Here is a 15,000-nt window from a genome sequence, read left to right as displayed (position 1 = left end):
AGGATGAGGAGATGGCAGGAGGAGGCAGGTTCTCACTCGGAGCTGCAGGATCGGATCTTTGATGCTCGTCGCTCTGTACAACGAGATCAACACGAAGGACGTCAGATACACCGATTGCTCGATCGCGTCCTTCCCCGCAGCCTGCAGCCAATCAGAAAGAGTCTAAACATTAAACTGTCCCCAAAGCGTGGTACAGGAAGCACTGACAGGAAGTGCTGCTCACCATGACTTTGTTGGGTCTGAAGGAGGATTTGTCCCTGAAGGATCCGTCCTGCTGCTGAGCTCTTCGGATCAGCCAGGCCACAGAGTCCGACAGAGACTGATGGTCCACGGACACCACTGGATCCGCCAGAGACAGGGTCTTCACCACGAGAGCCGTCATCCTGACAGACAGACAGACAGACAGACAGACAGACAGACAAGCAGGCAGACAGGCAGGCAGACAGCATTCAGACCATTTCCCTCATCAACCACAGACAGTGAATACAGCACACTGACACACTGGTCTCAAGTCAGACACCAGGAGGACAGATGACTCAGCAGAAGATGAGAGATGACAATCTTAACACTTCAGGATGAGTTATTTAATTTAACATGAGCTGCAGTTCAACACTTAGTGAGATTTATGAAATGAATGAAACACAGAAACATGAACATCAATGTGTGTGTGTGTGTGTGTGTGTGAGAGAGAGAGAGTGTGTGTGTGTACATGTGTGTATGCGTGTGGTCTGACCAGGTGCTGGATTCTCTCTTCCTCCACATGCTGTAGCTCGAGTCTCCACCTTTGAATGAACTGATACCAACCAGACCTAAACACACACACACACACACACACACACACACTCAGTAAACGCTAACCCCCTCAGGTTACTGTTAGTGTCTCTTCAATGTCTCCTGACCCTCTTTGATCTTCTGTCTCAGATTTGCCGCGTTCTTCATGATGTCCTCTCCCAGGAGGTCCCAGTGCCTCGTCGTCTCCAGGTAATGATACACCTGGACCAGGGTGAGGAGTCCACCGAGCTCCGCCTCTGCTGACCCGGGCGGCAGGTTGACAAGCTGTTGCAGGCCTTCGGGGCTGTGCACCACCGACAGGACGTCACCCAGAACCTCACCTGGTGCACCAAACACACGTCACACATGCAGTTACACCGACAGACCACAGGGGGAGACAGAGCCTCCTTATTCAGAGCCCTTTTGCTGTTGATGTCTGCACTTAGCTGTGCCTCAGTTTGATGCAGTTTAACCTGAAGCTAGTTAGCATGCTGAGTTTGAAGAACATGTCTGGTAGCCCTGTTGCTTCAACTACATGTTCCTGTCTCCAAATATCATCATCATCTGTGTGGGAGCTCAGATCTTATATTTCTACCTTGAATCCTTTGAGTGTGCAGACTCCTTCCTCTCAGATACCTGATGATCACCTGATGGGTCTTACTGTCAGCTGTTCCTGTTCCACCGACCTGCTGTTGGCTTCAGATCTTTTGCTTTTCACTCCACATTCTCTCTTACATGTCACAGTTCCTTCACACCTGTTTCCAGCAGCGTCTTCTTACCGTTGATAGTCAGCATTCTGTCCACGGCTGTGTTGGGGACGATGTTGGCTGGCAGCCTGTTCTTCAGCTCCACTGTTGTCTTCTCTGAACCTACGACAGTACAGACACACGACAGACTTCAGCCAACACTGAGCAGCCTCACACTCAACCTGTGAATCCACATCAGTAAGTGTACCGTAGAGTCCCTGTGGGTCCAGTCTTCCTCCAGAGAGCTGCTCCTTCCTCACTCCTTCAGGCTGAAACACAACCAGCATACAAGTGAAGTCTGAAGTCTTCACGTCAGGTTTGACTTGTCAACTTTGACACAGGTATGAAAGAATGTCTATAAATAAAATGCATTTTCAACCAAATGTAATCCAGTTGTAATAAAAATGTCCAGATGTCTTTTGACTCGCAAATCACCAAACTTTTGTGTTTTATAGTCTCTATAGAACTTATTCATCCATCGATTTCCGTACCACCACTCGTAGCTTCTTCTCCAGGATGTCTTTTCGTCCTTCGCGTGTCTTCAGGGTAAAGGTCAGGGTGTGTTCTCCAGGCTCCAGGCCCAGCACGGTGAAGCTCACCTTTCCGACTCCCCCTGCAGACAGGGGGCTCCAACTGCAGGTGGTGGAGTGCAGCCCCCCCCCCCCAGCATCCGGCTGGGACTGCAGGAGGCAGAGTGCCGGGCCGACAGTCAGCGTGACGCAGTACTGAGGAGGAAACAGAAGGCTGTCTTAGCATGCAGCATTCAAAGACTTCATCCTCACCAAAGGTAACGCAGTCACCGCCGCACGCTGTGGCGGCAGCTCCCCGTGGGGTCTGACACCGGCAGAGAGTCGTGGGCGTTGTAATCAGCGGAGGTCAGTACCATGATGCCGTCGGCCTGCTGGTTGTACACGGAGCCTTTCAGCTCCAGCTGTTCTCCTCTGACCACCTGATAAGGCAGCGGGACGTCCACACTGAGCGGCAGATGGACCGACACCTGAACCGGCTCCGCCACACAGATACCTGGAGGGGGGACACACAGCCAGGACACAAACAGTTCAGTCCTGACTTTCTGTGTTTCTGCAACCAGGAAGTGCTCCATCTCCGTCGCTGCACCTGGGAGCATCTGGTCAGGTATGTGATCGGTTTTAAAATCAGTTAAAAACAGTCTCCCTGCTCAGCTGCTCATCTTTGGCTGACAGAATAATTCAATTCAATTCAATTCAGTTTATTTATATAGCGCCAATTCACAACAAAAGTTATCTCATGACACTTTCCAATTAGAGCAGGTCTAGACCAAACTCTTTAATTAAATTGTGAAATAGAGAGAGCCCAACCTCATCGCTGTTGAGGTGATAAACTGGTTATGTTTTGTCTAAGATGGCACCGCGGACGGTCGCCTCGGAGTTTCTCTCCACCCTGTGGACTATCTTTTTTGTAGTTTTTGTTAGTTTTCCGGTAGTTTTCTCCGTAAACCACCTGCCATTGTGTGAACCATCACACTGTTTGCACTACCTCATTCCACTGTTTGCACTACATGTATATATATATATATATTTTTTTTCTCTTGTAAATATTTTATTCTTCTTTTTATTATTATTATTGGTATTTTGTATTTTGTATGGTGCACAGGACAGAGAAAAATCCGGAGTCAAATTCCTTGTATGGTCACACATACTTGGCAAATAAAGCTGATTCTGATTCTGATTCTGAAGTGTTTAGCACAGCTAGCTAGTAGGCTAAGCTAAAGCGTGGCTGTGGGATTGACTGGTGCACCGCCACAATAAAAGTCCACACACAAAGTGAGAAAAGACCGTGAAAACTCACCGTTCTTGAACATGCCGACTGCTCTGACCTGCCAGGTGGTGAGAGAGTCTGGCAGCTTCCTGATGACGGACCTCAGGCCTGGACTAAACGCAAAGTATTCAGTCCTCATAAATATACTCAAAGTACCAGACCTTTTATTATGCAGAGTTCGTTTAAGCTCCTCTGTACTCAGCTATGAAACTCAAACCGTAGTTTCACATTAGAATTTTTTTTAGCTGAATTAAACTTTGTATTAGTTAAATAAAGCACAAGTGCTTTGAACACACTAGTTGAGTAAATGACTTAGTTACTTTCCACCACTGCTTTTATTTTTGTGTCCGAACAGAAACTGTTGGGTGTGTTTGATTTGTGTCACCTGACGCGCTGCACCTCCCACATCCAGCTCTCTGGAAAGTAGCTTCGCACCAGAGACGGGACCAGGTCGAAGTCCGCACCCAACTCTGCTCAAACACACAAACACACACACACACACACAGAGTTACACTAATGTGATGACTGCATGTCTTAGCAGTGGAGACAGTTGGAGTCTGTCAGTCTGTGGTGGACTTCGTCAGCTCTGCTCTGTAACACGTGGACATAAAGCAGGACAAAGACAAAAGCTTCTTGATGACATCATGCCATCACCCTTTCACTGTAAACTGTGTGTCTGTCAGTGTGTGAAGTGTTATGTGATGAGTCCAGACTGACCGTGGCGTCCCAGGATGAGGTTCTGGTCCTGGTCCAAGTGCTGCTGGGCAAACTCACAGCATTCAGCGAACGCCTGCCTGCACCCAGCGTGTTTACGGATCCTCTGCTTGGCAAACTGAAGGCAGGTCACACTCTTTGGGATGTACTTCATGCCCTCCTCACAGCACGTCTTCAGGTTACCGTAACTCTGAGCTGCAAGGACGGCGACATACTGTCACTGTCCAGTTACCAGGCACTGACCAGCACTGACCAGGTACTGACCAGGCACTGACCAGGTACTGACGTGGCACTGACCAGCACTGACCAGGTACTGACCAGGTACTGACGTGGCACTGACCAGGCACTGACCAGGTACTGACGTGGCACTGACCAGGCACTGACCAGGTACTGACGTGGCACTGACCAGGCACTGACCAGGTACTGATGTGGCACTGACCAGCACTGACCAGGTACTGACCAGGCACTGACCAGGTACTGATGTGGCACTGACCAGGCACTGACCAGGTACTGATGTGGCACCGAACCAGCACTGACCGGGGACTGACCAGGCACTGACCGAGCACTGACCAGCACTGACCAGGTACTGACCAGGCACTGATTCGGTACTGATCAGTTCTGGGTTAATTATGTTTGGAACATGTGTGTTGTATTATATTCCAAGATTCAAAGTTATAAACAACACATAACGCACCAGTAAACAACCTGTCACTACTGGGACCAGCATAAAACAACGTGTTTCCATTCAGATTCACTGGACAGAACTGAGTAAGCAGGACCAGCAGGGAAACAGGAAATGGATTCTTCAGGTCACACTGACTGCACTCCACAGGTGGAGTCTCACCTTTCTTTGTCTTGTCCTCATCAGTCAGAGCTCGCTTTGGACGCACTGCCGCCGTGCACGCTTCGTCTGCAGACACACACACGCACACACACACACACACACTTCATCAGTAAAACCACCCGGTTTGTGCTGATTGACTGATTGATTAACTGACAGATTGTTTGATTGATGTACTGTTGGTTGATGGTTGGGCGTTGGCGTTGGTGAAGAAGGTGAGGCCAGCCAATCGGAAGACGTCTGCACTGTCTCTGCCGCCGCCTCCCCCACAGCCCAGGTCACTTTGCTCGATGTGACGCAGAACCTGCAGGCCACCGTACATCCTGTTACTGTTGTTACATGACACCTCAAATGCATTTCAGTGATATTGTTTGTAGCTTAGAAAGAAAGTAAACAAACAGGATGTTTTTCTGCGTTACCATGGAAACAGGATCTCTGTAGTTGGGCCGTAGTGTGAAGAGGGCAGAGTCCACAGCAGAAAGAGCAACCAGACCGTCCTGATTGGTCCGGATGTCCAGCCGGAGGCTTTCCTTCGGTTTGTAGTCGCGACTACGATATGACAGATCAGTCTGACAAACACACACGCACACACACGCACACACACATACACACGTTCAGCACAGTACAGTTTCTACTTTACTTTCACAAAGTGTAGAATGGTGTCTTGTGTTTTGTTGTACCTGGAGTCCATTGACACACTTGTCACTGACGTCCAGCCAGATGGAGTCGGCCACCAGCTCGGACGTCCCCTCTCCAAACAGGATGTAGTAGACCAGCAGTCTCACAGATGGGACCATGGCTGTCGTCACCTCAAACCTCAGCGTCTGTCTGTTATCGGCGCTCGAGATGAACTTCTGGCTGCCGAAATCCACCACCTTCCCTTTGGACAGCACCTGGGGGCGGAGTGATCTCTTCAGTAACCACGGAAACGAGGCATAAACCCGATGTGCATCATCAGCTGCATTTTCTCACCAGGAAGCTGATGGCTCTGACAGGCACGTAGGAGGGCGTGGCCGAGTACACCTTGATGTTGGCGAATTGTCCCACCTCGAGGCCGCGGCCGGGCAGCGGGGGGTCGATGTACAGGTAACGCTGGTTTGGGGAGTGATAGGCCACCGCCGTCAGACTCAGACTGGCCTGACTGGCTGCTGGGAGGGTGGGGTCCACCGTCTCAAACTGCATCAGGAAGATGATGAGTAAACAAAAACAAGTACAACAACATCAGCAAGAGTAAACAACAACATATACACAACAACTAAACATAAGAACACGCGTCTCCTGGCTTTCCAATGTAAACAACACATGGGATTGTCTCCCTCCTCTTCGTCCTCACCTTCAGCACCGCCTTGACTGCCTCACTCGGCGTGTTGCAGATGAAGACAGCGATGCCATCTGATTGGCTGATGGAGCTGTCAGGACAGGGCAGTGTCTCAGTCTCCCTGCCCTGTCTGAACAGCTGTCGCTCCAACAGACGAACCTCAAGCCGCTTCACCGGTTTGTCCAGATGATCCTTCACCACCACCTGCAGAGGAACCATGAAATCACTTTGGGACTTCACTCAGTGTGATGCTGCTGAGCTCACCAGCTGTTAGCTGCTGGGTGGCAGTTAGCAGTTAGCAGCTTGTTAGCAGATTTGCTTTGAGACTGAAGGAGTTTGAAGCATGACATAGCCGACACACACCTGGATGTTATAAGGAAGTCCAGGTTTGATGAAGGGGGGCGTGGACACCAGACTCAGGCTGTAAGGTGATTTGACAAACTTCACTGCAGCAAACTCGGCCTCCTGAGTCATACCACCTGAGAGACGGAGCAGAGGGCTGAGGATGCAGGCAGGTAGGACTGATGTAAACGTGTTCACTAAGTAAACCTTTAAATCTCAACTTTAGGACCTGGATCAGGTTTAGAGTGCGTGTAGCATTTCTGTGTGTACCTGTGTCCTCCTGCAGCAGTACAGCGATGTATAGGTACTTCCCCACCAGACTGTCGAGGTCTTTTGGTCCGTCATGTTGGGACAGGACCTTCTCCATGTTCAATGTCACGCCCACTTCACCTGTCGAGGACAACTGAAGGACACAGAAAACGCTCACACCAAACAAAAGGTCAAACTACATGTGTGCAAGCTCTTCAGGAGTAGTAATGAAGCATCAGGTAAACGTTCACGTGTTTCTCTGAGAGCTGAACGCCTGATCGTTGGACTGCATGTTTCCCTGAGACATCTCTAACTTTGGACAGTCCTGATGTGCTGAGCAGGTTGGGCAGGTTTGTCCCCGAGGTGAGGCTGAGGTCAGGAGCTCACAGAACGCAGCGTCGTGTCTCATAGCTCATAATGTCAGTGTATAATCTGTATCGGACTTCCCCTGAAGGTGATAATACTGCTTAAAGTCCTCGCAGAAGAGGTCGTGTTTGGAACCTGTGAGGTAAAACTCAGGGCAGCTAAAGACCCGAAAGACTTTTAGTTAGAGGACAAACACGCAAAGAATACTGCTGAATCATTCTTCCTGTGGACAGAAACATGTACTCAAGTACTGTACTAAAGTGCAGTGCTGCGGTACTTGAGTTGAGTGTCTATGGTTTCTGCGTCTTTCTACTTTTCCTACACGTCAGGGAGAAAAGCCGAACTGTGATGAGCTGCGTTTTGTGCTCGTCATTTGTGTCATATGTCGTCTGATGAAGATGATGTCGTTCTGTGCGATCAAACTCTCGCCGCACATCAGGCTTCGTGTTGCTTACTCTGTCTCTGGTAACAGAACTGGGGATGAGGACCGGAGGATTCTTCCCGCTGACGTAGCCGTAGCGCAGGAACACCTCACCGTCGGCGACCGGAGCGCCGTGAAGATACCTGAGAAACACGCACTCGGTGGATTTCACAGCTCAGCGCTCACCGAATCTTCATCGGTGGAGGTCTGAACGTGACGTCCTGGTGACTCACCTGGCAGAGACCTTGAAGTGGAAGCGCTTGAACTGTCCGTAGCTGATGAAGTTTGTTTCTGGTTCCACCAGGATGGAAAAGCTGGGAAGAACTGACACAAACCAGTTAATCAGTTTGAGTGGAGTCTTGATTTACACTCAGCCTGACACCAACGGTTCAGGTGAGGGGACACCTGATGAAGCAGATGATGTTTCTGTGAGGAGTTACCGTATTCTTTAACTTCAAAGTCTGTTCTCGCTGTTGTGGTGTAATCATCAGAGTAGGAGGCTTCAATGGTCCAAATCCCCAACCTGGAATCACACAACATCACACACAGCCTGGAGTCAGTGTGTTCAGGTGAAACGTCTCAGCCGGAGTCGGTTTGTCTCTCAAAGTTCTTACTTTGGTTTAATGGGGATCTTGAAGGGGTTCTGCATGGACGGGATTCCATTGTTGACATCAATCATCTCTACAATGTCCACTGTTGTGTGGTCCGGGTCCTGTTGGGGACAAGATCACTGATCTGAGATCACTTTGACTGGAGAGAGATTAACAGGCTAAACACAGTGCTGCCCTCTGCTGGCCCTGAAGGTTGTTACACTCACTTTGAAGGTCAGGAAAACACTGCGATTGGCTGGTCTCAGCTCCTGGTTTAGAGAAAAGGCCCGCACTTTGACTGGACACACACACACACACACACACACACACACAGAGGTGTTCAAACATTTGTCCATTTGCTCAAACTGGTCTTAAATAATCAGCAGATGAATCATCAGCTGCAGTCAAAATGAGCTCCAACAGGACAGGACAACACGGGACACTTTACTGCATAGCGGGTACTTTTACTTTATATTTACACTCACATGCTTTAGTATCATATTCAATGCAGGACTTTTACTTGGAACATTTTTACAGTGTAGAATGAGTACTTTTAATGAAGTAAAGCCCCTCAATACTAACCGAAACCAATACCCAACCACAGGGTTAGGAGCAGTAAATGTAGTGAGGTGATAAGAACAACACACCTGAGATGTAGTGGAGTAGAAGCAGAAGGTGGCATAAACTAGAAATACCCCAGGAAAGTACCTCAAACGTGTACATAAGCACAGCACCTGAGTAAATGTGCTTACTTACACCTCCCACTGTGTATGACATGTATTTTTTGTTGTATTTATTAAGATTTTGCTTAGTATTTTGGACCTCACAGAGAGTAGAACTAATCGTGTGTTTGGATTCACTTTGCCAACCCAAAACAGCTCATTTCATGTGCACCACAAAGCTTTTTGAAGGCTCGTATTCTTCAAGACTTTCAGACAACATCACAGAGGACTCAGAGGAGCAGCTGCAGCTCTGAAGCTTTTTCTTTAAAAAGTCAAATACGAGGAGCGCTGCTGGCTGATTGTAAGTTGTGAGTATAATTAGTTTGTCTGAGTTGATGAGGAACACCTGAACACAACAGTAAAGTGTGACTGGTGTGCAAAGGATTGTGGGACACCGTGGACCTGTCGTGTTCACTCTCACCACTCTGATGTGGGGTGTACAGCGGTTTGTCGGTCTGGATGAACAGGAAACCGTTGGAGCGGATGACCGGGACTGACAGGTGCTGGTTGAACTCTGTCGATTGGACGTGGAGAATCACGTGATTCACACTCTTATCCAGCTGACCTGGGAACAGCTAGAGAGACGCACAAAAAGACAAAACGTCATGATCACAGTCTCGGCCTGAGATGAGTTTTGTTAAATCGCGGCCGAGTCGTCCTGTGCGTCGTCTCTGACCCGGACTTTGGCGGCGGCCTGGTGGTGGTTCCGGTTGTTGAGCGTCACGACTTCCTGGGCCAGAACCACATGATCCGGAGCCATGGAGGTCTTCAAGTACACGTAGGCCGTCACCTCATCTGTAAAACCAAACAACTGCAGCAGCACCGTCTCAACAGCATCCAGCCGCAGTGAGAGAGGAGCAGTAATCAGATACCTGAGGGCGAGGAGACATGGCGTCAACCAATCAGGCATCACTTTGACTTTACAGGCTATTAATGTGTTCACATGCTAATGCTAACATAGGCTGAAACACGACATTTAGCATTATTGTTTAACCACAATTCTGAATGATATCAAGCTTGTTTTAGGAAAAACATGTTTTAGTCTCTTTAGTCTCTAGAGTACTACATTTACGTCAAGTTTACCACTGAGTGGCCACAAGTAAAGACTGAGGAAAGGTGAGGAGAAGTGACAGGACTGGACTGCAGTCGAGGACCAGAAGGACAGACGTGACCTGCAGGCTAACTGGTTAGCTAATGTTAGCTAACATCAAGTCGCATCGATGGACTGCGCTCAGGAATGAAGTGCTGTACCACACACACCCACAACGCAAACTTCAGTATAACACAACCCTTTTTAACATAATTCCTAATGTGTCTTTTACTCCAAATCAAGTGTGTTTGTTCACAGTTCATCTCATAGTTGTATTTATGTCAGAATTCATGTCAGTGACGTGAATGAACAGGAAATGAATTTCTGAAACCTGAAGTGGCTCAGAAAGAGGACGCTGACTGTTAAGGTCTATTGTCTCAGTTGTTAGAGAAGAGATGCTGCTTGATGTTTCCTCTGGACATTCCTTCTTTTACCTCCTGTGAGAGGAGGACCTCAGAGCGTCTTCTCTGTGTGTTCTGCATTGGGGTGGGGGGGGGCTGTTTCATTTCCACCCCTGACCATCACAGGGTCTTTGCACACCACTGCTCTGCACTACAAACACACGTAGGATGAATGTTTAACTCCTAAGCTTCTGCGCTGAAGCTACAGAATAAAACCCAGAGATCAGCTGCAGCAGACTGCACCCCTGTGGTGGTCAGGGGTGGAAATGAAGCAGCCCCCCCCAGCCCCTGCACACTAATGTCCGTTAATTTGACGCTGGTTGCCACCGATTCACGACCTGTACAGGCTGACATGGCAGCCAAGCAGCTAATGATGAGCAATAGGTGAAAAAAGTCGACTTACGATCTGGAATCAGCCTTCGTCTTCCAACAGAGACAACACACACACATCAGGAGGACACACACCTTCATCCTGACGGTGAGGAGAAAACACACAACTAACTGGGGAAATTTACCGACAGTGACAGAAAGTCAGATTTTATTGGTTATTGATCAACTCAACTATTGGCAAATGCCTGTGAGTCTTCAGACAACAGGACAGAGGGGGAACTTCCTGTGTGCGTGTGTGTGTGTGTGTGTGTGTCCCAAAGGTGAGTTTACTCAGCCTGTGTTTTCTGATCTTACCCAACAGTGTTGACTCTGAGGCTTCTCTTATCAGTTCATCAGCCACTCATCAAATGTCTGTTTTCTCTTCTTTCTGCAGCAGAAGTTTAACGCGACGTTTGTCTGTCAGGACACTGCAGGCCAAACTGTCTGTCTGTCCCTCTGCAGGTCCTGCCAGCGTCCCTCACAGGCTGCAGAGCTCATCACAGACATCCTGATGATGGCGCCAGAGGGAAAATTGTGGAGGCGTTAAAATGTAAAGTGTTCATCTTCTTAAAAACACTTAAAACTGCATTCACTGAGTTTTTGGCCTTTGGGGGGGGCAGCAGAGCAAACTGTACACAACACGACGTGTATTTGATGCTAATATCAAAGCTGTGTTAAAGTATAAAAGCAAAAGTCAGTATGTGGGCAAAATGGCCGTCAGTTAGATCATTACTATGGGGGGGGGTCAGCAGAGGGTAGCCTCTGTATGATTTTAAAATGTTCATTTTAAAATGAATAAAAGCACCTCAAAGTACTTGAATACATGCAGTGCAGTAAGTGTAGCTTCCACTGCCGAGCTGAGGCAGTTAAAGGTGAAGTAATACTTTATTAGGAGTTTATAGGCTCAAATACAATGTTCTTTATAGAAGTCAACATAGCATACTTCATATACTGATACATGTGTCATATATGACCTTGTACATATACATCTACAGAGATAAAGTGACAGCTGAATTATATTCTGGCCATAAAGCAGATCTCATGTTTATAATTCACATTCTTTTCTTTGACGGCCGACTGGCAGCTGCCGGCTGAAGAGAGTCAGCGATTCTTCGTCTTTTGATAATTTAACAACAGATTAATACAGAAATCAGATCATGGGAAAGAAATCACGCAGAAACACTTACAAAGATTAGAAATTTAGATTCTAATATTTTTTAACAGGTGTCAACTGAACCTGCCTGAGACCTAAATTGGGTCTCAGCATGCATCTTAAAACCAACAAACATAATAATGATAATAAAATATTTTAGATTTCAGGCTCTGTCTTTTTCAATAAGTGATGAGCTTCTTTAAAGGAATCTGCTGAGCTTTTAGCAGATTTACTGACCAGTCAGTACAGCAGAAGAGAGATGAAATCACTCCGGCTAACATGTTAGCATCAGGCTAAGGTGGAGCAAAGCACTCAAAGTCCCTAAAAAAGTTTTCTTTTTCTTTGTTTTGATCACATGCAAACAGGATTAAAAATATCTTTTGTGACTTTGTTGCTTTGTCCCATGCTAACTTATTATCACGGACTTTGCTACGACTAGCAAGTTGTAAAGGCCTACAGCATCATGCTAACGTGAACTTAAACATCAGTGCTCAGTAATACTCCACATAAGGAGCTGTTAGCATGGGACTGATTTCCTGTAAAGTGACCAACAGCACCATTTTACAGAAACTCAGTGGATTCCTCTGAAGAAGCCTCAGTGCTCAGACTGTAGCGCCTCCCAGTGTTGAACACACACATTACAATCTTTAACAGAGAACCATTGCATGCAAACCAAAGCACGACATCTCACAGGTACATGATTTAAACTGACATGATAAGCTGGAGTAACAGGCTGTCCCATCATGCATCTGTTCATGAAACAGTCAGCAAAGTCAGCAAATCCCTGCTGACTTTAACCACAGCTTGAGTCTGTGCTTACCTGACTGTCCTCTGGTAAGTGTGTGTGTGTGTGTGTGTGTGTGTGCGCACATGCATATAATGTACAAACGTCCTGTGTTCAGTTTGTTGTTTGTAAAGTAACTTCAGGTAGCAGCTGTATAGTTGTTTAAGTGTGTAGTTTATTTAGTAAATTATTAGCCAGCAGCAAACCTAAGTCCAGCAGTGCGCTGCATGTGGTGCCAGTGATGGGGAAACACCTGAATCTCAGTGTGCTGAAAACCATTTGCTGGTTCAAAGAGTTTGGCTGAAATTCACTCTTGCATTATTGTGTGGAGTCACGAGTTAAGTGATTTGGGGTTTTGACTCTTGAGGTCTCATCTTCAAAGCTCTGATTGGCTGATTGGAAATGCGCTCAGCAGCAAAGCTATTTGATTTGCTGAAAGAATTCGCACCTGTGTGGGAGCAGCTTCCTGTCTTAGTGTGTTCAAACATTTGAGCTTATTTCTAAGTTACAAGACGCCTGTCTGTCTGTCTGTCTGTCTGTCTGTCTGTCTGTCTGAATGACCCCGCCCCCTCACAGGACCATGGTGGGTATGTGGTGGACCAGCGATGCTGGGTGAGGCATGGTGGTCAGCTGTGGTGGGTGAGGAGGGGGAGGAGGGGAGTGAGCCGCGTGCACCACCACGCCTGCCCCCGCGGCCCCAGCGTCTCCGGTGGGTCGGTGTCTGGCGCTCTTCTGGTGCGCCCGCAGGCCGGCCAGCTGCGAGTACGCCGACTGGCACACGTGGCACTTGTACGGGCGCTCGCCGGTGTGCAGCCGGACGTGGTTCCTCAGGGTGGAGGACTGGCTGAAGCGGCGGTTGCAGAAGCGGCAGACGAACGGTTTGTCCAGCGTGTGGATGCGCATGTGTGAGCGCAGGTTGCTGCGCGAGTTGAATCCACGGTGGCAGATGACACAACGCATTCGACCCAGACTGGAGGAGGCGGAGGCGGAGGAGGTGGAGGAGGCGGAGGAGGAGGAGGAGGAGCCTTCACAGGTGTGGAACTCATCTGGGAGGAGGAGCAGGAGAAAAACTCAGAATGATGCTGCTCTCTGAGTGGATTCACTTGGTCACGAGAAAACGAAAGAACACATTCAAACTCGACACGTTTGAGTCTGAGATTCTTTCCACGTGGAGGCTAAAAGCAGACAGAAGAGCCAGTCAGTCACAGATTTATGATCAATAATCTTACCGTTCTTGTTCTTTTTGTTCTGTTCTTCGTCTCCTCCGGGGATGCCAGGGATTCCCAGGAAGGTGTTGTGGGAGTTTCCATACCAGACCAGCAGTTCCTGGTCCGGAGGGATCGTCTGAGGAGGAACACATGGAGGTTAGCCTTAAAAACAAAAATCACTGGAGGAGGCCAGAGGACACCAGTCCCTCTGAATGTGTCGGGAAGAGGATCAATGGAGCGCGTTTGTTCCTCAGGAAACCAGTAATATGTTTCAGCCAGCAGAGGGCGACACACACCTGAGCTCCTCTGAGAGCCGCGGAGGGCGACGCGGGCATGAGGTGGGTCCAGCGTCCAAATCACTGTCCCCCCTTTTCAATTCAGTTGTCTTTTTAATTCTACTGACTGGAAGCGCTTTAAAATAGTTCAGTCTGCTTCACTTGATGAACTGTATCGTCTAAAAGTTCCACATCTGATTTGATTTTAAATTAAATTAGACCTTGATTTCAATTTGCTGCCTTTTACAACACACGGATTATATTAGACCGGCTGCTGTCATTGTCATTATTACCATTATTGTATGAAACGAATCAGCGGATCTTCACCGCACTGCGGCTCCTCTCGTTTCCTGAATCGTTTGTCTCTCTGGAGCTTCTTCATGTGTTTTATAAGTCAGGATGTTTCAGATCTGCGTTCTGGTTTCGGACAGACTGAAGAGGAGTTGGTGTCGGAACGTGTGTGCTGACTCAGCAGACAGACGCGATGTGTTCACTGACCTCCACGGCCTTGTAGAAGATGCTGCTGCCGATCTGAACCACCTCCAGGTTCTGCTCTTGCTCGTTCCTCGCGCACTTAATGTACGTCATCCAGCTCCTCTGATCCTCCTGACTGGCATCGATGAAATACCTGACCGTCCCGTCCTCATTGAACACCTGAGGGGGAGGACGGACAGGTGTTAAGCATATCCAGTTATACTGTGTCGGTTGATCTGTTGGCTAGCACATTAGCCAGCTAGCACGTTAGCCAGCTAGCAGGCAGTGAGCAGGTGAGTTAGATACAGTTTGTTAGACAGTTAGCTGCATTAGCGAGCTAGTAAATCTGGCAGCCTGCCATTTGCTCAC

At 48.2% G+C, this 15,000-nt stretch overlaps 2 protein-coding genes and 1 long non-coding RNA gene across 5 annotated transcripts in view; 1 reads left to right on the top strand and 2 right to left on the bottom strand.

The window, feature by feature from the left end:
* c5 (complement component 5) overlaps window positions 1–10,921 on the bottom strand; it is a 16,389-nt gene extending 5,468 nt beyond the window's left edge. For all 3 annotated transcript variants that reach the window (XR_006843174.1, XM_046386510.1, XM_046386511.1), the window contains exons 1-27: window positions 10,772–10,921; window positions 9,554–9,749; window positions 9,299–9,452; window positions 8,383–8,453; window positions 8,180–8,277; window positions 8,006–8,088; window positions 7,799–7,889; window positions 7,600–7,708; window positions 6,800–6,932; window positions 6,551–6,666; window positions 6,203–6,391; window positions 5,842–6,045; window positions 5,550–5,762; window positions 5,289–5,438; window positions 5,047–5,173; window positions 4,873–4,938; window positions 4,032–4,223; window positions 3,700–3,784; window positions 3,345–3,427; window positions 2,401–2,540; window positions 2,009–2,242; window positions 1,726–1,786; window positions 1,551–1,640; window positions 900–1,112; window positions 734–809; window positions 224–383; window positions 37–141 (exon numbers count right to left, since the gene is read on the bottom strand). Coding sequence is in view for 2 of the 3 variants with exons in the window: in XM_046386510.1 (XP_046242466.1) it covers window positions 37–141; window positions 224–383; window positions 734–809; window positions 900–1,112; window positions 1,551–1,640; window positions 1,726–1,786; window positions 2,009–2,242; window positions 2,401–2,540; window positions 3,345–3,427; window positions 3,700–3,784; window positions 4,032–4,223; window positions 4,873–4,938; window positions 5,047–5,173; window positions 5,289–5,438; window positions 5,550–5,762; window positions 5,842–6,045; window positions 6,203–6,391; window positions 6,551–6,666; window positions 6,800–6,932; window positions 7,600–7,708; window positions 7,799–7,889; window positions 8,006–8,088; window positions 8,180–8,277; window positions 8,383–8,453; window positions 9,299–9,452; window positions 9,554–9,749; window positions 10,772–10,839 (3,507 nt within the window). In the remaining variant the exon portion in view is untranslated. The remainder of the gene's footprint in view (window positions 1–36; window positions 142–223; window positions 384–733; window positions 810–899; window positions 1,113–1,550; window positions 1,641–1,725; window positions 1,787–2,008; window positions 2,243–2,400; window positions 2,541–3,344; window positions 3,428–3,699; window positions 3,785–4,031; window positions 4,224–4,872; window positions 4,939–5,046; window positions 5,174–5,288; window positions 5,439–5,549; window positions 5,763–5,841; window positions 6,046–6,202; window positions 6,392–6,550; window positions 6,667–6,799; window positions 6,933–7,599; window positions 7,709–7,798; window positions 7,890–8,005; window positions 8,089–8,179; window positions 8,278–8,382; window positions 8,454–9,298; window positions 9,453–9,553; window positions 9,750–10,771) is intronic.
* Window positions 10,922–11,615: 694 nt separating this feature from the next.
* Window positions 11,616–15,000, bottom strand: part of LOC124057878 (PR domain zinc finger protein 12-like) — a 6,406-nt gene continuing 3,021 nt past the window's right edge. Inside the window, exons 4-6 of the mRNA XM_046386509.1 lie at window positions 14,656–14,811; window positions 13,904–14,018; window positions 11,616–13,720 (exon numbers count right to left, since the gene is read on the bottom strand). Coding sequence (XP_046242465.1) covers window positions 13,245–13,720; window positions 13,904–14,018; window positions 14,656–14,811 — 747 coding nt within the window. The 3' untranslated portion in view covers window positions 11,616–13,244. The remainder of the gene's footprint in view (window positions 13,721–13,903; window positions 14,019–14,655; window positions 14,812–15,000) is intronic.
* The window catches only part of LOC124057879, a 2,669-nt gene continuing 1,483 nt past the window's right edge, over window positions 13,815–15,000 (top strand). Inside the window, exons 1-2 of the long non-coding RNA XR_006843173.1 lie at window positions 13,815–14,220; window positions 14,589–14,736. This is a non-coding gene — a long non-coding RNA (uncharacterized LOC124057879). The remainder of the gene's footprint in view (window positions 14,221–14,588; window positions 14,737–15,000) is intronic.

Source organism: Scatophagus argus, chromosome 4, assembly GCF_020382885.2.
Source record: "Scatophagus argus isolate fScaArg1 chromosome 4, fScaArg1.pri, whole genome shotgun sequence".
NCBI classification, from domain to species: domain Eukaryota; kingdom Metazoa; phylum Chordata; class Actinopteri; family Scatophagidae; genus Scatophagus; species Scatophagus argus.
Note: the sequence above shows the minus strand (reverse complement) of the source record. Positions and strands in the feature narration are given on the sequence as shown.